At 52.4% G+C, this 22,847-nt stretch overlaps 1 protein-coding gene across 1 annotated transcript in view; it reads right to left on the reverse strand.

The window, feature by feature from the left end:
• Positions 1 to 22,847, reverse strand: part of IPO5 (importin 5) — a 187,682-nt gene that overhangs the window by 56,214 nt on the left and 108,621 nt on the right. Inside the window, exon 17 of the mRNA XM_075336731.1 lies at positions 15,072 to 15,193. Coding sequence (XP_075192846.1) covers positions 15,072 to 15,193 — 122 coding nt within the window. The remainder of the gene's footprint in view (positions 1 to 15,071; positions 15,194 to 22,847) is intronic.

The following is a 22,847-nucleotide window of genomic DNA, read 5'->3' on the forward strand; positions in this document are numbered from 1 at the left end:
GCTTACCGACCGCTCAGAGCGGTTGTGTGATCACCAGATTCCCTGCCTGGGTCTCCCTGTGTTGTCTCTCCTCTCCAGCGTCTGAATCGCTGACAGGAATGGCTGCCGGCGTTCTGTGGGGAGGAGGGGACCGTGGGCGTGCCCAAGAAAAGTGCGGGAATCTAGTGCCCCAGTGTACTGAGGGAGGAGGATACTAATGTATGCTCCAGCCCTCAGCGCTGACGATCTGTGCAGCGTCCCGCCCTTCCCCTGACTGGCAGGCCTGTGGGCGGGAATAAACGACACTAGGCCGCAGAAGCCGGGGACTAAAGTTACAAGCGCGGCCGGCAATAAGCTCGGCCGCGCGGTAGTCCCCCGGCGCACTAACACCTCCAGCAGTGCTGGAAAGTGTCTGGCCCAAGCGCTCCATGCGCGATCGTCCCCGGCGCACTAACACACCCAGCAGTGCTGGAAAGTGTATGGCACAAGCGCTCCATGCGCGATAGTGCCCGGCGCACTAACACACCCAGCAGTGCTGCAATGTGTATGGCACCAGCGCTCCATGCGCTGTCCCCACAGGGACACAGAGTACCTCACAGTAGCAGGGCCTTGTCCCTGACGATACCCGGCTCCTATCCAGCAGATTCCCAGGGGCTGCGGAGGGAGCACGGTCCCAGTGCCTGGAGACCGATCCGGATCCCACTTCACCCAGAGCCCATTAAGGGATGGGGAAGGAAAACAGCATGTGGCTCCTGCCTGTGTACCCGCAATGGGCACCTCAACCTTAACAACACCGCCGACAAAGTGGGGTGAGAAGGGAGCATGCTGGGGGCCCTGCTATGGGCCCCCTTTTCTTCCATCCGACCTAGTCAGCAGCTGCTGCTGACTAAGCAGTGGAGCTATGCGTGGATGTCTGCCTCCTTCGGACAAAGCATAAAAACTAAGGAGCCCGTGAGCACGGGGGGTGTATAGGCAGAAGGGGAGGGGCGTTACACTTTTAGTGTAAGGGTATGTGCGCACGTTGCTTTTTACCTGCTTTTTTGCTGCTTTTTCTTCTGCGCTGTTTAATGCCAAAGAAGGGAATTTTGTTACTTACCGTAAATTCCTTTTCTTCTAGCTCTTATTGGGAGACCCAGACGATTGGGGTATAGCTACTGCCCTCCGGAGGCCACACAAAGCACTACACTAAAAAGTGCAAGGCCCCTCCCCTTCTGGCTATACCCCCCCGTGGTATCACGGGTTCTCCAGTTTTAGTGCCAAAGCAAGAAGGAGGAAGCCAATAACTGGTTTAAACAAATTAACTCCGAATAACGTCGGAGAACTGAAAAACCGTTCAACATGAACAACATGTGTACCCGCAAACAACAAAAAAACATCCCGAAGGACAACAGGGCGGGTGCTGGGTCTCCCAATAAGAGCTAGAAGAAAAGGAATTTACGGTAAGTAACAAAATTCCCTTCTTCTTCAGCGCTCTATTGGGAGACCCAGACGATTGGGACGTCCAAAAGCTGTCCCTGGGTGGGTAAAGAGATACCTCATGTTAGAGCTGCAAAACAGCCCTCCCCTACGGGGATGTCACTGCCGCCTGCAGGACTCTTCTACCTAAGCTGGCATCCGCCGAAGCATAGGTATGCACCTGATAATGTTTGGTGAAAGTGTGCAGACTCGACCAGGTAGCTGCCTGGCACACCTGTTGAGCCGAAGCCTGGTGTCGCAAAGCCCAGGACGCACCCACAGCTCTGGTTGAGTGGGCTTTCAGCCCTGAAGGAACCGGAAGCCCAGCAGAACGGTAGGCTTCCAGAATTGGTTCTTTGATCCATCGAGCCAGGGTGGCTTTAGAAGCCTGCGACCCCTTGCGCTGGCCAGCGACAAGGACAAAAAGTGCATCTGAACGGCGGATAGGCGCCGTGCGAGAAATATAGATTCTGAGTGCTCTCACCAGATCTAGCAAACGTAAGTCTTTCTCATACCGGTGAACCGGCTGAGGACAAAAGGAAGGCAAGGATATATCCTGATTAAGATGAAACGAGGATACGACCTTAGGGAGAAACTCCGGAATGGGGCGCAGCACTACCTTGTCCTGGTGGAACACCAGGAAGGGAGCCTTGGATGACAGAGCTGCCAGCTCAGACACTCGCCGAAGCGATGTGATCGCAACAAGAAACGCCACTTTCTGTGACAGGCGAGAAAAGGAAACGTCCTTTAGAGGCTCGAAGGGCGGCTTTTGCAGAGCAACTAGTACTCTGTTCAGATCCCATGGATCTAACGGCCGCTTGTACGGGGGCACAATATGACAGACCCCCTGTAGAAACGTGCGCACCTTAGGAAGACGTGCTAGACGCTTCTGAAAAAACACAGATAGTGCCGAGACTTGCCCTTTAAGGGAGCTGAGCGACAAGCCCTTTTCCAACCCCGATTGCAGGAAGGAAAGAAAGGTGGGCAATGCAAATGGCCAAGGGGATACTCTCTGTGCAGAGCACCAGGATAAGAAAATCTTCCACGTTCTGTGGTAGATCTTAGCAGACGTTGACTTCCTAGCTTGTCTCATTGTGGCTACGACTCCTTGAGATAATCCTGCGGACGCTAGGATCCAGGACTCAATGGCCACACAGTCAGGTTCAGGGCCGCAGAATTCTGATGGAAAAACGGCCCTTGGGACAGTAAGTCTGGTCGGTCTGGCAGTGACCACGGTCGACCGACCGTGAGATGCCACAGATCCGGATACCACGATCTCCTCGGCCAGTCTGGGGCGACGAGTATGACGCGGCTGCAATCGGATCTGATCTTGCGTAACACTCTGGGCAAGAGTGCCAGAGGTGGGAAGACGTATGGGAGCCGGAACTGCGACCACTCTTGAACTAATGCGTCTGCCGCCAGAGCTCTTTGATCGCGCGACCTCGCCATGAATGCCGGGACCTTGTTGTTGTGCCGGGACGCCATTAGGTCGACGTCCGGCACTCCCCATCGGCGACAGATTTCCTGAAACACGTCCGGGTGAAGGGACCACTCCCCTGCGTCCATGCCCTGGCGACTGAGGAAGTCTGCTTCCCAATTTTCTACGCCTGGGATGTGAACCGCGGATATGGTGGATGCTGTGTCCTCCACCCACATTAGAATGCGCCGGACTTCTTGGAATGCTTGCCGACTGCGCGTCCCTCCTTGGTGGTTGATGTATGCCACCGCTGTGGAGTTGTCCGACTGGATTCGGATCTGCTTTCCTTCCAGCCACTGTTGGAAGGCCAGTAGGGCAAGATACACTGCCCTGATTTCCAGAACATTGATCTGAAGGGTAGACTCCTGCGGAGTCCACGTCCCCTGGGCCCTGTGGTGGAGAAACACTGCTCCCCACCCTGACAGACTCGCATCTGTCGTGACCACTGCCCAGGATGGGGGCAGAAAGGATCTTCCCTGAGACAATGAGGTGGGAAGGAGCCACCATTGTAGAGAGTCCTTGGCCGTCTGGGAAAGAGAGACTTTCCTGTCCAGGGACGTTGACTTCCCGTCCCATTGTCGGAGAATGTCCCATTGAAGTGGGCGCAGATGAAACTGCGCAAAGGGAACTGCTTCCATGGCTGCCACCATCTTCCCGAGGAAGTGCATGAGGCGCCGTAAGGGGTGCGACTGGCCTTGAAGGAGGGATTGCACCCCTGTCTGTAGGGACCGCTGCTTGTTCAGCGGAAGCTTCACTCTCGCTGCTCGAGTATGAAACTCCATGCCAAGATACGTTAGCGACTGTGACGGTGACAGATTCGACTTTGGAAAGTTGATGATCCATCCGAACGTCTGTAGAGTCTCCAGCGTAGCATGTAGACTGAGTTGGCATGCCTCTTGAGAGGGTGCCTTGACAAGTAGATCGTCTAGGTAAGGGATCACCGAGTGTCCCTGAGAGTGCAAGACTGCTACCACCGCCGCCATGACCTTGGTGAAGACCCGGGGGGCTGTCGCCAGACCGAATGGCAGAGCTACGAACTGAAGATGGTCGTTTCCTATCACAAAACGTAGAAAACGTTGATGTTCTGTAGCAATTGGCACGTGGAGATAAGCATCTTTGATGTCTATTGAGGCAAGGAAGTCTCCTTGAGACATTGAGGCAACGACAGAGCGGAGGGTTTCCATCCGGAACCGTCTGGCGTGCACATGATTGTTGAGCAGCTTTAGATCCAGAACAGGACGGAACGAGCCGTCCTTTTTTGGAACCACAAAGAGATTGGAGTAAAACCCTCGCCCTTGTTCCTGAGGCGGTACAGGAACCACTACTCCTTCCGCTCTTAGGGAGTCCACCGCCTGCAGCAGGGCATCTGCTCGGTCTGGATGTGGGGAGGTTCTGAAGAACCGAGCTGGAGGACGAGAACTGAACTCGATTCTGTACCCGCGAGACAAAATGTTTGTCACCCACCGGTCTTTGACCTGTGACATCCAAATGTCGGAAAAGCGGGAGAGCCTGCCCCCGACCGGAGATGCGGAGGGGGGGGCTGGAAGTCATGAGGTAGCCGCTTTGGAAGCGGTTCCTCCATTTGCTTTCTTGGGGCGTGCGTGAGCCCGCCAGGAATCTGAGACTCTTTGCGCCCTCTGAGTCCCTTTGGACGAGGAGAATTGTGTCTTGCCCGAACCTCGAAAGGACTGAAACCTCTGCTGCCATTTTTTCTGCTGAGGTTTGCTTGATCTGGGCTGGGGTAAGGAAGAGTCTTTACCCTTGGACTGTTTAATGATGTCAGCCAATGGCTCGCCAAACAGTCTATCTCTAGATAAGAAGGGAATTTTGTTACTTACCGTAAATTCCTTTTCTTCTAGCTCTTATTGGGAGACCCAGACGATTGGGGTATAGCTACTGCCCTCTGGAGGCCACACAAAGCACTACATTAAAAGTGCAAGGCCCCTCCCCCTCTGGCTATACCCCCCCGTGGTATCACGGGTTCTCCAGTTTTAGTGCCAAAGCAAGAAGGAGGAAGCCAATAACTGGTTTAAACAAATTAACTCCGAATAACATCGGAGAACTGAAAAACCGTTCAACATGAACAACATGTGTACCCGCAAACAACAAAAAAACATCCCGAAGGACAACAGGGCGGGTGCTGGGTCTCCCAATAAGAGCTAGAAGAAAAGGAATTTACGGTAAGTAACAAAATTCCCTTCTTCTTCAGCGCTCTATTGGGAGACCCAGACGATTGGGACGTCCAAAAGCTGTCCCTGGGTGGGTAAAAAAATACCTCATGTTAGAGCTGCAAAACAGCCCTCCCCTATGGGGGTGTCACTGCCGCCTGCAGGACTCTTCTACCTAAGCTGGCATCCGCCGAAGCATAGGTATGCACCTGATAATGCTTGGTGAAAGTGTGCAGACTGGACCAGGTAGCTGCCTGGCACACCTGTTGAGCCGAAGCCTGGTGACGTAATGCCCAGGACGCACCCACGGCTCTGGTTGAGTGGGCTTTTAGCCCTGAAGGAACCGGAAGCCCCGCAGAACGGTAGGCTTCAAGAATTGGTTCTTTGATCCATCGAGCCAGGGTGGCTTTAGAAGCCTGCAACCCCTTGCGCGGACCAGCGACAAGGACAAAAAGTGCATCGGAACGGCGTATGGGCGCCGTGCGGGAAATGTAGATTCTGAGTGCTCTCACCAGATCTAGCAAACGTAAGTCCTTTTCATACCGGTGAACCGGATGAGGGCAAAAAGAAGGCAAGGAAATATCCTGATTAAGATGAAAAGAGGATACGACCTTCGGAAGAAACTCCGGAATGGGGCGCAGCACAACCTTGTCCTGGTGGAACACCAGGAAGGGAGCCTTGGATGACAGAGCTGCCAGCTCAGACACTCGCCGAAGCGATGTGATGGCAACAAGAAACGCCACTTTCTGCGACAGCCGAGAAAAGGAAACTTCCTTCAGAGGCTCGAAGGGCGGCTTCTGGAGAGCAACTAGTACCCTGTTCAGATCCCATGGATCTAACGGTCGCTTGTACGGGGGCACAATATGACATACCCCCTGCAGGAACGTGCGCACCTTAGGAAGACGTGCTAGACGCTTCTGAAAAAACACGGATAGTGCCGAAACTTGCCCTTTAAGGGAGCTGAGCGACAAGCCCTTTTCTAACCCCGATTGCAGGAAAGAAAGAAACTTGGGTAATGCAAATGGCCAGGGAGACACTCCCTGGGCCGAGCACCAGGATAAGAAAATCTTCCACGTTCTGTGGTAGATCTTAGCAGAATTCGACTTTCTAGCTTGTCTCATTGTGGCAATCACTCCTTGAGATAATCCTGCAGATGCTAGGATCCAGGACTCAATGGCCACACAGTCAGGTTCAGGGCCGCAGAATTCTGATGGAAAAACGGCCCTTGGGACAGTAAGTCTGGTCGGTCTGGCAGTGACCACGGTCGACCGATCGTGAGATGCCACAGATCCGGATACCACGACCTCCTCGGCCAGTTTGGAGCGACGAGTATGATGCGGCTGCACTCGGATCTGATCTTGCGTAGCACTCTGGGCAAGAGCGCCAGAGGCGGAAACACGTAAGGGAGCTGAAACTGCGACCAATCTTGAACCAAGGCGTCTGCCGCCAGAGCTCTTTGATCGCGCGACCTCGCCATGAATGCCGGGACCTTGTTGTTGTGCCGGGATGCCATTAGGTCGACGTCCGGCACTCCCCAGCGGCGACAGATTTCCTGAAACACGTCCGGGTGAAGGGACCATTCCCCTGCGTCCATGCCCTGGCGACTGAGGAAGTCTGCTTCCCAGTTTTCTACGCCTGGGATGTGAACCGCGGATATGGTGGATGCTCTGTCCTCCACCCACATTAGAATGCGCCGGACTTCTTGGAAGGCTTGCCGACTGCGCGTCCCTCCTTGGTGGTTGATGTATGCCACCGCTGTGGAGTTGTCCGATTGGATTCGGATCTGCTTTCCTTCCAGCCACTGCTGGAAGGCCAGTAGGGCAAGATACACTGCTCTGATTTCCAGAACATTGATCTGAAGGGTGGACTCCTGCGGAGTCCACGTCCCCTGAGCCCTGTGGTGGAGAAACACTGCTCCCCACCCCGACAGACTCGCATCTGTCGTAACTACTGCCCAGGATGGGGGCAGGAAGGATCTTCCCTGAGATAATGAGGTGGGAAGGAGCCACCATTGTAGAGAGTCCTTGGCCGTCTGGGAAAGCGAGACTTTCCTGTCCAGGGACGTTGACTTCCCGTCCCATTGGCGGAGAATGTCCCATTGAAGTGGGCGCAGATGAAACTGCGCAAAGGGAACTGCTTCCATGGCTGCCACCATCTTCCCTAGGAAATGCATGAGGCGCCGCAAGGGATGCAACTGGCCCTGCAGAAGAGATTGCACCCCTGTCTGTAGTGACCGCTGCTTGTCCAGCGGAAGCTTCACTATCGCTGCTAGAGTATGAAACTCCATGCCAAGATACGTTAGTGACTGAGTCGGTGATAGGATCGACTTTGGAAAGTTGATGATCCATCCGAAAGACTGTAGAGTCTCCAGCGTAGCATTCAGGCTGTGCTGGCATGCCTCCTGAGAGGGAGCTTTGACCAATAAGTCGTCTAGGTAAGGGATCACCGAGTGTCCCTGAGAGTGCAAGACTGCTACCACCGCCGCCATGACCTTGGTGAAGACCCGTGGGGCTGTCGCCAGACCAAATGGAAGAGCTACGAACTGAAAATGGTCGTCTCCTATCACAAAACGTAGAAAACGTTGATGTTCTGTAGCAATTGGCACGTGGAGATAAGCATCTTTGATGTCTATTGAGGCAAGGAAGTCTCCTCTGGACATTGAGGCAATGACAGAGCGGAGGGTTTCCATCCGGAACCTCCTGGCGTGCACATGTTTGTTGAGCCGTTTTAGGTCCAGAACAGGACGGAACGAGCCGTCCTTTTTTGGAACCACAAAGAGATTGGAGTAAAACCCTTGCCCTTGTTCCTGAGGAGGGACTGGGATAACCACTCCTTCCGCTTTTAGGGAATCCACCGCCTGCAGCAGAGCATCTGCTCGGTCTGGATGTGGGGAGGTTCTGAAGAACCGAGCTGGAGGACGAGAATTGAACTCGATTCTGTACCCGCGAGACAAAATGTCCGTCACCCACCGGTCTTTGACCTGTGACATCCAAATGCCGGAAAAGCGGGAGAGCCTGCCCCCGACCGGCGATGCGGAGGGGGGGGGCTGGAAGTCATGAGGTAGCCGCTTTGGAAGCGGTACCTCCATTTGCTTTCTTGGGGCGTGTGTGAGTCCGCCACGAATCTGAGTTTCTTTGCGTCCTCTGAGTCCCTTTGGACGAGGTAAATGGTGTCTTGCCCGAACCTCGAAAGGACTGAAACCTCTGCTGCCACTTTTTCTGCTGAGGTTTGGATGTTCTGGGTTGTGGTAAAGAGGAGTCTTTACCCTTGGACTGCTTAATGATGTCAGCCAATGGCTCGCCAAACAGTCTCTCTCTAGACAAAGGCAAACTGGTTAAACATTTTTTGGAACCAGCATCTGCTTTCCAGTCCTTTAACCACAAGGCTCTGCGCAAAACTACCGAATTGGCGGACGCCATTGAGGTGCGACTGGTAGATTCTAGGACCGCATTGATAGCGTAAGACGCAAACGCCGACATCTGCGTGGTAAGGTGCGCCACTTGCGGCACTGCTGGATGCATGATAGCATCCACTTTTGCTAAGCCAGCTGAAATAGCCTGGAGTGCCCATACGGCTGCGAATGCCGGAGCAAACGACGCGCCTATAGCTTCATAGACAGATTTTAACCAAAGGTCCATCTGTCTGTCATTGGCATCTTTAAGTGAAGCGCCATCCTCCACTGCAACTATGGATCTAGCTGCAAGTTTGGAAATCGGGGGGTCTACCTTTGGACACTGTGTCCAGCGCTTGACCACCTCAGGGGGGAAAGGGAAACGCGTATCTTTAGATCGTTTAGAGAAACGCCTTTCTGGGTGAGCGTCGTGCTTCTGGATTGATTCTCTGAAGTCAGAGTGATCTAACAAAGCACTCAATTTACGCTTGGGATAAAGGAAACGAAACTTTTCCTGCTCCGCAGCCGCCTCTTCTGCTGAAGGGGCTGGGGGAGAAATATCCAACAGCCTATTGATGGCTGAGATAAGGTCGTTTACCATGGCATCCCCATCCGGGGTATCCAGGTTGAGAGGGGTTCCAGGAGTGGATTCCTGATCACTCTCATCAGACACATCACAGGGAGACTGATTGCGCTGAGACCCTGAGCAGTGTGAAGACGTCGAGGGTCTTTCCCAGCGAGCTCGCTTAGGGTGGCTGGGGCCATCATCTGAGTCATAATCCTCGGCCTGTGAAGCCGGGGACCCCCCTGTGGGCTGGATACATTCCAAGTAAGGGGGACCTGAGGACAGAGGCCTCGCCGTGCCCAGAGACTGAGCCCCATGCATAGATTGCAAGGTCTCAAGGATTTTTGCCATATATACAGACATATTATCTGCAAAAACTGCAAAGTCTGTCCCTGTCACCGGGGCAGAACTTACAAGCGTCTCAGCCTGGGTCGCTACCTCTCCTGACTCCGGCTGGCGAAGCAGCACCGGGTCGGAGCATTGCACACAATGGGGGTCATCGGAGCCTGCTGGTAGATTAGCCCCACATGCAGCACACGCAGTATACACAGCCCTTTTTGCCTTGGCCGCCTTGCGTTTTGAGGATGACATGTTGCTGCTTCCACAGAGCGATCTGGGATATGCAGCCAGAAGCGCACCTCACAGTGCAAGTAATACAATAACTATATATCTGTACCCAGTACACTGATACACAGTGAGGCACTAGAGGGACCAGCACAGAAAAATCGCTTACCGCCCGCTTAAAAAGCGGGTGTGTGGTCGCCAGATAGCCCCTAGTCCAGGTCTCCCAGAGCCTTGCGTCCTTCCTCCAGCCAGGCATGCATGTAATGGCTGCCGGCGTCTCGAGAGAGGAAGGGGGGCGGGCCCTGGGCGTTCCTGGCCAAGAGCGGGAAGCCTGCTTCCCTCTGTGCCAAGTGAGAGGGCTGGAGCATGTAAATCAGGCTCCAGCCCTCGTCGCTGCCAGCGAACAGCGTCTCTCCCCTACCCTGAATGACAGGGTGGGGGCGGGAACGAAACGGAGCTGCCGGCGTCCTAGGCCCAAAAAGCCGGGGACTAAATTTATAACCGCCGCCGCCGTAAAAGCGCGGACGGCGGATCCCCGGCGCACCACAAGTCACAGCAGCGCCGCCCGGTCCAGAGGGGGTCGGCGCTGCGTTCCCAAACACAAACAATCCCCCAGTAATCTGTAGGGACACCAACTCCACGTTGCGGTCCCCGGCGCACTACAACACCCAGCCAGCCCGGAGTGTGTCTGTGCCTGCCGGGGACACAGAGTACCTGTATGATGCAGGGCCTGTCCCTGATCGTACTCCTGCTCCGTCTCCATCAGGTTCTAATGGGTCTGTGGATGGAGCCCGGCATCAGAGCTGAGAGGCCGGCAGGATCCCACTTCCACAGAGCCCTACCAGGGGATGTGGAAGGAAAACAGCATGTCAGGCTCCAGCCCTGTACCAGCAATAGGTACCTCAACCTTACAACACCATCCAGGGGTGAGAAGGGAGCATGCTGGGGACACTATATGTGTCCTCTTTTCTTCCATCCGAAACAGTCAGCAGCTACTGCTGACTAAAATCTGTGGAGCTATGCATGGAATGTCTGACCTCCTTCGCACACAAAGCTAAAACTGGAGAACCCGTGATACCACGGGGGGGTATAGCCAGAGGGGGAGGGGCCTTGCACTTTTAATGTAGTGCTTTGTGTGGCCTCCAGAGGGCAGTAGCTATACCCCAATCGTCTGGGTCTCCCAATAGAGCGCTGAAGAAAGGCAAGCTGGTTAAACATTTTTTGGAACCAGCATCTGCTTTCCAGTCCTTTAACCACAAGGCTCTGCGCAAAACTACCGAATTGGCGGACGCCATTGAGGTGCGGCTGGTAGATTCTAGGACCGCATTGATAGCGTAAGACGCAAACGCAGACATCTGCGAGGTAAGGGACGCCACTTGCGGCACCGCTGGATGTATGATAGCATCCACTTTTGCTAAACCAGCTGAAATAGCTTGGAGTGCCCATACGGCTGCGAATGCTGGAGCAAACGACGCGCCGATAGCTTCATAGACAGATTTTAACCAAAGGTCCATCTGTCTGTCATTGGCATCCTTAAGTGAAGCGCCATCCTCCACTGCAACTATGGATCTAGCTGCAAGTTTGGAAATCGGGGGGTCTACTTTTGGACACTGGGTCCAGCGCTTGACCACATCAGAGGGGAAAGGAAAACGTGTATCCTTAGAACGTTTAGAGAAACGCCTTTCTGGATGAGCGTCGTGTTTCTGGATTGACTCTCTGAAGTCAGAGTGATCCAAGAAAGCACTCAATTTACGCTTGGGATAGAGGAAACGAAACTTCTCCTGCTCTGCAGCTGCCTCCTCTGCAGAAGGAGCTGGGGGAGAAATATCCAACAGTCTATTGATGGCTGAGATAAGCTCGTTTACCATGGCGTCCCCATCCGGGGTATCCAGATTGAGAGGGGTTCCAGGATAAGACTCCTGATCACTCTCTTCAGACGCATCACAGGGCGACTGATTGCGCTGAGACCCTGAGCAGTGTGATGACGTTGAGGGTCTTTCCCAGCGAGCTCGCTTAGGGTGGCTGGGGCTATCATCTGAGTCATAATACTCAGCCTGGGAAGCCGGGGACCCCCTTGCAGTCTGGATTAATTCCAACTGAGGGGGATTAGAGGACAGAGACCTCGCCGTGTCCATAGACTGAGCCCCAGTCATGGATTGCAAAGTTTCAAGGATTTTTGCCATAGTCACAGACATTCCATCAGCAAAAACTGCAAAGTCTGTCCCTGACACCGGGGCAGGACTTACAAGCGTCTCAGCCTGGGTCACTACCCCTCCGGACTCCGGCTGGCGAAGCAGCACCGGATCTGAGCATTGCACACAATGGGGGTCTTTGGAACCTGCTGGTAGAGCAGCCCCACATGCAGCACACGCAGTGTACACAGCCCTAGCCTTGGCAGCCTTGCGTTTTGTGGATGACATGTTGCTGCCTCCTCAGAGCGATCTGGGGTATCCAGCCAGGAAGCGACCTCACAGTGCAAGAAATAAATAAATATATATATCTGGTGACACAGTACACCAATGCACACTGAGGCACTAGAGGGGCCAGCTGAAATGCCGCTTACCGCCCGCTGAAGAGCGGGTGTGTGGTCTCCAAAAGCCCCCTAGTCCAGGTCTCCCAGAGCCTTGCGTCCTTCCTCTAGCCAGACTGCATGTAATGGCTGCCGGCGTCCTGGGAGAGGAGGGGGGGCGGGCCCTGGGCGTTCCTGACTAAGAGCGGGAAGCCTGCTTCCCTCTGTGCCTAGTGAGAGGGCTGGAGCATGTAAATCAGGCTCCAGCCCTCGTCGCTGCTGCGAAACAGCGTCTCTCCCCTACCCTGATTGACAGGGTGGGGGCGGGAACGAAGCGGAGCTAGGCCGCAAAAGCCGGGGACTGGATTTATAAACGCCGCCGCCGTAAAAGCGCGGTCGGCGTGTCCCCGGCGCACTACAAGTCACAGCAGCGCCGCCGGTCCAGTGGGGGTCGGCGCTGCGTTCCCACAACACAAAAGTCCCCCAGTAAACTGCAGGAACACCAACTCAATCGTTACGGTCCCCGGCGCACTACAACACCCAGCCAGCCCGGAGTGTGTCTGTGCCTGCCGGGGACACAGAGTACCTGTATGATGCAGGGCCTTGTCCCTGATTGTACTCCTGCTCCGTATCCATCAGGTGCTATGGGTCTGTGGATGGAGCCCGGCGTCAGAGCTTAGAGGCCGGCAGGATCCCACTTCCACAGAGCCCTACAAGGGGATGTGGAAGGAAAACAGCATGTGGGGCTCCAGCCTCTGTACCAGCAATAGGTACCTCAACCTTACAACACCATCCACGGGTGAGAAGGGAGCATGCTGGGGGCCCTATATGGGCCCTCTTTTCTTCCATCCGAAATAGTCAGCAGCTACTGCTGACTAAAATCTGTGGAGCCATGCGTGGATGTCTGACCTCCTTCGCACAAAGCTTGAAAACTGGAGAACCCGTGATACCACGGGGGGGTATAGCCAGAAGGGGAGGGGCCTTGCACTTTTTAGTGTAGTGCTTTGTGTGGCCTCCGGAGGGCAGTAGCTATACCCCAATCGTCTGGGTCTCCCAATAGAGCGCTGAAGAAATGGATGTGTTCTTCTATTCAAGCAAAGTCTATGGGAATTTGGGTTTCTTGTTCACACTATGTTGTTCAAAATGCTGCCTTTTTGAGGCAGAACTTTGGTCAAAAACTCAGCTTTTCAAAGAAGCAACATGTCAATTGTTTTTGCCATTTGGGTTTTGCACTGCAAAGCTGAGTTTTTGACCAAAGTTCTGCCACAAAAAGGCAGCATTTTGAACAATATAGTGTGAACAAGAAACCCAAATTCCCATAGACTTTGCTTGAATAGAAGAACACATCCATTTTGGCATTAAACAGCGCAGAAGAAAAAGCAGCAAAAAAGCAGGTAAAAAGCAGGTAAAAAGCAACGTGCGCACATACCCTAATACTTTGTGTGGCCTCCGGAGGCATAGCTATACACCCAATTGTCTGGGTCTCCCAATGGAGCGACAAAGAAATTGACAATAAATGGTCCTTCCGGAGATAGATTTCTCTGATAAAGTATATTACAAAGTTTCTTATTTTCACATGTACTATTGATTTATGTAGCGAAAATTAAAAAAAAAAAAAAAGACTAATATATTGCATAATGTTTCTGACTTTTTTCCTTTTTTTTTTTTTGACACCTACGAGAGGCTACTGATAAGTCTTTGGCTTTACCCAGAAAGAAGAGAGATTGGATGATGAAACTTTACATTTATTCCACATACTCTCCACTGATGTCAACACACTTCTTACATCGGTATTCCAAGTTCTGTAAGCCTAGCAAAAAGAAGGATCTTGATTGTGCCTCAAACCAGGCATCCGTAACAACCATGGAATCAGAAATGGTGTGAAATTTGGTACCCTTGAAGTGTTTTTTTCAGATTTGGAAAGAGATGATAGTCGGAGGCCACTAGATTTCGTGAATAAGGTGGGTGGTCAACCAGCTGGAAGCCCAGCTCTGCCAGTTTTGCCATTGTTGCTTGTGCAGTGTGAGTGGAGGTGCTGTCTTGCAGGAACAAGATTCCTTTGGACAGCTTGCCGTGGCTTTTGGCCATTGTAGATGGCTTTATTTAAAGGTCCAAATGTTCAATGTAATACCTTGAATGGATGTTGGAACCCTTTTGAAGATAGTCTACTAGCAGCACGCCCTCCTTATCCCAAAACACATACGCCATCATCTTAGTGGCTGATTTTTGCACCCTGAACTTCTTTGGACGAAGAGAACCACTGTGTCTCCACTCTTGACTGCTCCTCATTTTCAGGGTCATAAATAAATCCAGGTCTCATCCATAGTGACCAGTCGATCCAGGAACTTCTTATCAGTCCGGAAACGCTGACAAATGGATTGGGAAGTTTTCACTCGCATGCTTCTCTGATCTGTTGTCATACATTTGGGGACTCTCTTTGCAGATAGCTTCCTCATGTCCAAATGTATCATTATCCATGAACAAACACATTCACAGGGAATCCCCATGATGTCTGCTATTGCTTTAGCTGAAAAACGTTGATTCTCCAGTATGAGGTTTTGCACAGCATTGACGATCTCCAGAACAACACCCACTGTCTGTCGTCCAGGATGTTCCTCATCATTGGTGCTAAAGTTGCCCGTTTTATATTTGGCAACCCAGTTCTTAACTGGGGAATTTGAAGGGCATGGATTCCCCAATGTCTCCGACATATCACCATGAATATCCTTTGCGAATTTAGCTTGCAGAAACTAGAATTTTATCACTCCTCTGCTCTCAGTTGCTGTGAATATCGTATTAGACTCTGCCATTTTGTTTTCCCGCGTGCGTAGAACACTGTAGCCATAAGCAACAAACTAAATTTTGAAAACAAAGACTTATCAGCAGCCCCTCGTATATGTTGATAATTCTGTTTTGGTAGGTAAACAAATTATAAATTTCATCTTTATAGATGCGATACTCACCAACATCTGGCATGCAGTTGCTTTTTCTTCAAGTCCAGCAGTTTTAATTCCAAAACTCTGCTGATCTCCTAAATTAACAAACTCCCATCCATCATCGTCGCCCATGTTCTCCATATCTTGTGCTGAAAATTTTGGAAGGGAACAAATAATAAATGTGTAAATTAGTGTCACAATAAAGGTTTATGTTTGCATACAAAGGAAAAATCCCGTTTTATGGAACTGTAGGCCATATTATAAGTGGTCATGAAATGTAATCCTTTAACCCCTTCACGACCAGCCAATTTTGCGCTTTCCGGTGTCTTTTTTTCGCCACTTTTCTTCTGAGACACACAACTTTTTTATTTTTCAGTCAATATGGTCATGTGAGTGCTCGTTTTTTGCGTAACGAGCTGTACTTCTAAATTAAATCATGAGTTTTACCATATAGTATACTGGCAAACTGCAAAAAAAAAAAAAAAAAAAAAAATTAAATTTTTTGGGATCTATGGCTCAGGGATGGCTTATTTTTTGTGTCTCAGGCTGACATTTTTAATGGTACCATTTTTGTGCAAAGGCTACGTTATGATTGCCTTTTATTGTATTTTGGGCAAAATCTGAAGCGACCAAAAATCCTAATTTTGGTGTTTGGAATTTTTTTTAGCTGCTACGCAGTTTGCCAATCAGATTAACTGATTTTATATTTTCATAGATCGGGCATTTCTGAACGCGGCAATACCAAATGCGTATAGTTTTTTAACCCTTTCATTTGTAATGGAGCGAATGGGGGGTGATTTGAACTTTTAGGGGTTTTACTTTTTTAAAACTTTATTTTTTTTATTCTAATAGGTCCCCTAGGGGGCTGCAAAGATCAGCAGCCTGATCGCCCATTCATTTCTCCCGATCAGGGCAGCACCGCGCAGAACGGGAGAAATCATAGCATGTAACAGCCAGTACTCGACTGTTTCTTACAGGACTTGACTCCTGTAGCTCACATGACTCATCACATGACCCTGTGCTACCATGACAACCATTCGATCCACATGATCATGTCACGTGACTTCCAGTGGAGGCCTGTGAGTATTGGATTACCGCGATCGCCGTGAAAATGGCGCGGTCACATCTTGACAGCGCTATTTAAGGAGGTAACAGGTACGAGTGGATAGCGACTCCACTCGTACCTGCGAGGCACACCTGTCAGCTGTACAAATCAGCTGACATGTGCGCGGATCAACACCTGCAGCAGCAGGTGGGGATTAACACTGACCGCAGGGATGTACCTTTACTGACCACGTTCGTTAAGGACAAGTCAAATTTTCAGGCCTCTGCTTTTTCCTCCTGGATTCAAGAGCCATGACTATTTTTCTGTCAACATTGTTGTTATGAGGGCTTGCTATTGAGCAACAGATGCAAGGGACGGTGCTACCACCAGCCCTGGCTCTTGTCGCAGGAGAGCGGAAGACCATTAAATCTGAGCTCCCACAGTGATTACACCGGTCACAAGCTCCTATGTCAGCACAATCACTGATATGACCATTTGTGGGAATTATTTGCATAGTAGGCTGTATGAGTACATCCAGTGTTTGTTAGGGGTTACAACAACATTTTTATAGCCCGTGAAGGTGACGTGAACTTGTTTTATTAATTGTGCTATATATTGCTAAACCACAGTGTAGCAGTATATACCGTAGCAAAATCACAGTTGTCGTATAAAGCACATCCAATGATTGAACGTCACCAGGAGCAACAACGAAGGGAATTTTGTTTACTTACCGTAAATTCCTTTTCTTCTAGCTCCTATTGGGAGACCCAGACAATTGGGTGTATAGCTTCTGCCTCCGGAGGCCACACAAAGTATTACACTTTAAAAAGTGTAACCCCTCCCCTCTACCTATACACCCTCCCGTGCATCACGGGCCCATCAGTTTTGGTGCCAAAGCAGGAAGGAGGAAACTTATAAATTGGTCTAAGGTAAACTCAATCCGAAGGATGTTCGGAGAACTGAAACCATGAACCAAAGAACAATTCAACATGAACAACATGTGTACACAAAAGAACAACCAGCCCGAAGGGAACAGGGGCGGGTGCTGGGTCTCCCAATAGGAGCTAGAAGAAAAGGAATTTACGGTAAGTAAACAAAATTCCCTTCTTTGTCGCTCCATTGGGAGACCCAGACAATTGGGACGTCCAAAAGCAGTCCCTGGGTGGGTAAAAGAATACCTCGATAAAAAGAGCCGTAAAACGGCCCCCTCTTACAGGTGGGCAACCGCCGCCTGAAGGACTCGCCTACCTAGGCTGGCATCTGCCGAAGCATAGGCATGCACCTGATAGTGTTTCGTGAAAGTGTGCAGACTCGACCAGGTAGCCGCCTGACACACCTGCTGAGCCGTAGCCTGGTGCCGCAATGCCCAGGACGCACCTACGGCTCTGGTAGAATGGGCTTTCAGCCCTGAAGGAACCGGAAGCCCAGACGAACGGTAGGCTTCAAGAATCGGTTCCTTGATCCACCGAGCCAAGGTTGACTTGGAAGCCTGCGACCCCTTACGCTGGCCAGCGACAAGGACAAAGAGCGCATCAGAACGGCGCAGGGGCGCCGTGCGAGAAATGTAGAGCCTGAGAGCTCTCACGAGATCTAACAAGTGCAAATCCTTTTCACATTGGTGAACTGGATTAGGACAAAAAGAAGCTAAGGAGATATCCTGATTGAGATGAAAAGGGGATACCACCTTAGGGAGAAATTCCGGGACCGGACGCAGAACCACCTTATCCTGGTGAAACACCAGGAAGGGGGCTTTGCATGACAGCGCTGCTAGCTCAGACACTCTCCGAAGTGATGTGACGGCCACTAGGAAGACCACCTTCTGAGAAAGGCGTGAAAGAGAGACATCCCTCATCGGCTCGAAAGGTGGTTTCTGAAGAGCCGTTAGCACCCTGTTAAGATCCCAGGGTTCTAGCGGACGCTTGTAAGGTGGGACTATGTGGCAAACCCCCTGCAGGAACGTGCGTACCTGCGGAAGCCTGGCTAGACGCTTTTGAAAAAACACGGAAAGCGCCGATACTTGTCCCTTGAGAGAGCCGAGAGACAACCCCTTGTCCATTCCGGATTGAAGGAATGAAAGAAAAGTGGGTAAGGCAAACGGCCAGGGAGTAAAACCCTGATCAGAGCACCAGGATAAGAAGATCCTCCACGTCCTGTGGTAGATCTTGGCGGACGTTGGTTTCCTGGCCTGTCTCATGGTGGCAATAACATCCTGAGATAACCCTGAGGACGCTAGGAGCCAGGACTCAATGGCCACACAGTCAGGTTGAGGGCCGCAGAATTCAGATGGAAAAATGGCCCTTGAGACAGCAAGTCTGGTCGGTCTGGTAGTGCCCACGGTTGACCCACCGTGAGATGCCACAGATCCAAGTACCACGACCTCCTCGGCCAGTCTGGGGCGATGAGGATGGCGCGGCGGCAGTCGGACCTAATCTTGCGTAACACTCTGGGCAGCAGTGCCAGAGGAGGAAATACATAAGGCAGTCGAAACTGCGACCAATCCTGAACTAATGCGTCTGCCGCCAGAGCTCTGTGATCTTGAGACCGTGCCATGAATGCCGGGACTTTGTTGTTGTGCCGGGACGCCATTAGGTCGACGTCCGGCGTTCCCCAGCGGCAACAGATCTCTTGAAACACGTCCGGGTGAAGAGACCATTCCCCTGCGTCCATGCCCTGGCGACTGAGAAAGTCTGCTTCCCAGTTTTCTACGCACGGGATGTGAACTGCGGAGATGGTGGAGGCTGTGGCTTCCACCCACAGCAGAATCCGCCGAACTTCTTGGAAGGCTTGACGACTGCGTGTGCCGCCTTGGTGGTTGATGTACGCCACCGCTGTGGCGTTGTCCGACTGAATTCGGATCTGCCTGCCCTCCAGCCACAGCTGGAACGCCTTTAGGGCTAGATACACTGCCCTTATCTCCAGAACATTGATCTGAAGGGATGACTCTGTCGGAGTCCAGGTTCCCTGAGCCCTGTGGTGGAGGAAGACCGCTCCCCACCCTGACAGACTCGCGTTCGTCGTGACCACAGCCAAGGATGGGGGCAGGAAGGATTTTCCCTTCGACAAAGAAGTGGGAAGAAGCCACCACTGAAGAGAGGCTTTTGCTGCCCGAGAAAGGGAGACGTTCCTGTCGAGGGACGTCGACCTCCTGTCCCATTTGCGGAGAATGTCCCATTGGAGTGGACGCAGATGAAACTGCGCAAATGGAACTGCCTCCATTGCTGCCACCATCTTCCCTAGGAAGTGCATGAGGCGCCTTAAGGGGTGTGACTGGGCTCGAAGGAGAGATTGCACCCCTGTCTGTAGTGAACGCTGTTTGTCCAGCGGTAGCTTCACTATCGCTGAGAGAGTATGAAACTCCATCCCGAGGTAAGTTAGCGATTGGGTCGGTGTCAATTTTGACTTTGGGAAATTGATGATCCACCCGAACCTCTGGAGAGTCTCCAGAGCAGTGTTCAGGCTGTGTTGGCATGCCACCTGGGAGGGGGCCTTGACTAGGAGATCGTCTAAGTAAGGGATCACCGAGTGTCCCTGAGAGTGTAGGACTGCCACCACTGTTGCCATGACCTTGGTGAAGACCCGTGGGACTGTCGCCAGGCCGAAAGGCAGTGCCACGAACTGAAGGTGTTCGTCTCCGATGGCGAAACGCAGGAAGCGCTGATGCTCTGGTGCAATCGGCAAGTGGAGATAAGCATCCCTGATGTCGATTGATGCTAGGAAGTCTCCTTGGGACATCGAGGCGATGACGGAGCGGAGAGATTCCATCCGGAACAGTCTGGTTTTCACGTGTCTGTTGAGCAGTTTGAGGTCCAGAACGGGACGGAATGATCCGTCCTTTTTTGGCACCACAAACAAGTTGGAGTAAAAACCGCGACCACATTCTTGAAGGGGAACGGGGATCACAACTCCTTCAGAGTGTCCACCACCTGAAAAAGTGCATCGGCTCGCTCGGGGGCGGAGATGTTCTGAAGAAACGAGTCGGAGGACGAGAGCTGAGCTCTATCCTGTAACCGTGAGACAGAATGTCTCTCACCCATCGGTCTTGGACATGTGGCAACCAGGCGTCGCAAAAGCGGGAGAGCCTGCCACCGACCGAGGATGCGGTTTGGGGAGGCCGAAAGTCATGAGGAGGCCGCCTTGGGGGCGGTTCCTCCGGCGGTCTTTTTAGGACGTGACTTAGACCGCCATGAATCAGGGTTCCTCTGGCCCTTCTGTGGCCTGTTGGTCGTGGAGAATTGAGACCTGGCTGAGGGCCGAAAGGACCGAAACCTCGGTTGTATCTTCCGTTGCTGATGTCTGTTTGGTTTGGACTGAGGTAAGGACGAGTCCTTTCCCTTGGATTGTTTAATAATTTCATCCAATTGCTCGCCAAACAGACGGTCGCCAGAAAATGGCAAACCGGTTAAGAACTTCTTGGAAGCAGAGTCTGCCTTCCATTCGCGTAGCCACATGGCCCTGCGGACTGCCACTGAATTGGCGGATGCTACCGCTGTACGGCTCGCAGAGTCCAGGACGGCGTTCATGGCGTAGGACGAAAAAGCCGACGCCTGAGAGGTTAAAGACACAACCTGCGGAGTAGAGGCACGTGTGACTGCATTAATCTCAGACAGACAAGCTGAGATAGCTTGGAGTGCCCATACGGCTGCAAATGCCGGAGCAAAAGACGCGCCTATGGCTTCATAGATGGATTTCATCAGGAGCTCTATTTGCCTGTCAGTGGCATCCTTGAGCGATGAACCATCTGCCACTGCTACTATGGATCTAGCCGCCAGTCTAGAGACTGGAGGATCCACCTTGGGACACTGAGCCCAACCCTTAACTACGTCAGTGGGGAAGGGGTAACGTGTGTCATTAAGGCGCTTAGTAAAGCGCTTGTCCGGAAATGCTCGGTGCTTCTTGGAGTTGGAGGAGAAAGTTCTAGCACCTGGTTGATGGACGCTATAAGGTCATTTACTATGGCGTCCCCTTCAGGTGTATCAAGATTGAGAGCAACGTCAGGATCAGAGCCCTGATCTGCCACCTCCGCTTCATCCTCCAGAGAGTCCTCATGCTGAGACCCTGAGCAGTGTGATGAAGTCGAGGGAAGTTCCCAGCGAGCCCGCTTAGCCGGTCTGGGACTGCGGTCCGTGTCGGAGTCCTCACCGTGGGACCTAGGAGTCACCCCAGGAGCACTTCGCTGCTCCGACCGAGGGGGGCCTGGGGGCAATGATTCAACAGTGCCCGGGGCCTGTGTTACCGGTCTGGACTGCAAAGCTTCTAGTATCTTAGCAGACCATCTGTCCATAGACTGAGCCATGGATTGTGAAAGTGACTCAGAAAGTTTCTCAGCCAACACTGCAAACTCTGTCCCTGCCACCTGGACAGTGGAAGCCGGTGGTTCTACCTGGGCCGAGGGTCCCACCAGTGCCTGAGGCTCCGGCTGAGTGAGTGTCACAGGGGCCGAGCATTGCACACAATGAGGGTAGGTGGAACCTGCAGGTAACATAGCCGCACAAGAGGTACAGGTTGCAAAATAAGCCTGTGCCTTGGCACCCTTGCTTTTTGCGGACGACATGCTGTTGTCTCCTCTTAGAGCAATCAGTGAGGGTATATAGCCAAAAGCAAATAATGCGGCCGAACAGAGCAAATGTATACAATATATGGATATATATATACACTTCGGCACCCAAGGGGGCCAGCACCTGGTAACCGGTGCGGCTTACCGACCGCCCACAGCGGTTGTGTGTCCACCAGATTCCCTGCCTGGGCCTCCCAGAGCTGTGGAGCTCGGTCTGAAGTTCTCCACCGGCAGAAGTGATGATAACAATGGCTGCCAGCGTTCTCAGAGGAGGAGGGAGCCGTGGGCGTGCCTCATAAAGTGCGGGAATCTGGTGCCCCACAGTGCTCAGTGAGGGGGGAGGAGGATACCTAAGTATGCTCCAGCCCTCACCGCTGACGTCCAGTCTAGCGTCCCGCCCTTACCTCTGACTGGCAGGCCCGGGGGCGGGAGTATGCGGTACTAGGCCGCAGAAGCCGGGGACTAAATTTAGTAACGCGGCCGGCAAACAGGCGCGGTCGGCGCGGTAGTCCCGGCGACACAAAACACACAGCAGCCGCTGCAGCGTCTGTTACACAGGCGCTCTATGCGCCGTCCCCAAGGGGACACAGAGTACCTCTAAGAAGCAGGGCCTGTCCCTGATGATACCCGGTCTCCTGTCCGTCAGATTCCCCCAGGGGCTGCGGAGGGAGCCCGGTCCCAGTGCATGGTGACCGGTTAGGATCCCACTTCTCCCAGAGCCTCTAAGGGATGGGGAAGGATAACGGCATGTGGCTCCAGCCTTTGTACTCGCAATGGGTACCTCAACCTTAACAACACCGCCGACCATAGTGGGGTGAGAAGGGAGCATGCCGGGAGCCCTGTTAGGGGCCCTCTTTTCTTCCATCCGATAAAGTCAGCAGCTGCTGCTGACTAAAATGTGGAGCTTGCGTGAATGTGTGCCTCCTTCAACACAAAGCATAAAACTGATGGGCCCGTGATGCACGGGAGGGTGTATAGGCAGAGGGGAGGGGTTACACTTTTTAAAGTGTAATACTTTGTGTGGCCTCCGGAGGCAGAAGCTATACACCCAATTGTCTGGGTCTCCCAATGGAGCGACAAAGAAATGGCAGTTACAAGGCCCTTCAGCATTATTTGAAAAGACAGAATTTGGACTCTGCCGCCTCAACCATCTGCCTCTATATATCTGGGTACTCTTCAGTCTCCTTTGTGGCTTAAATGCTCA

The sequence above is a fragment of the Anomaloglossus baeobatrachus genome, chromosome 2 (genome assembly GCF_048569485.1).
Source record: "Anomaloglossus baeobatrachus isolate aAnoBae1 chromosome 2, aAnoBae1.hap1, whole genome shotgun sequence".
In the NCBI taxonomy this organism is placed as follows: Eukaryota; Metazoa; Chordata; class Amphibia; order Anura; family Aromobatidae; genus Anomaloglossus; species Anomaloglossus baeobatrachus.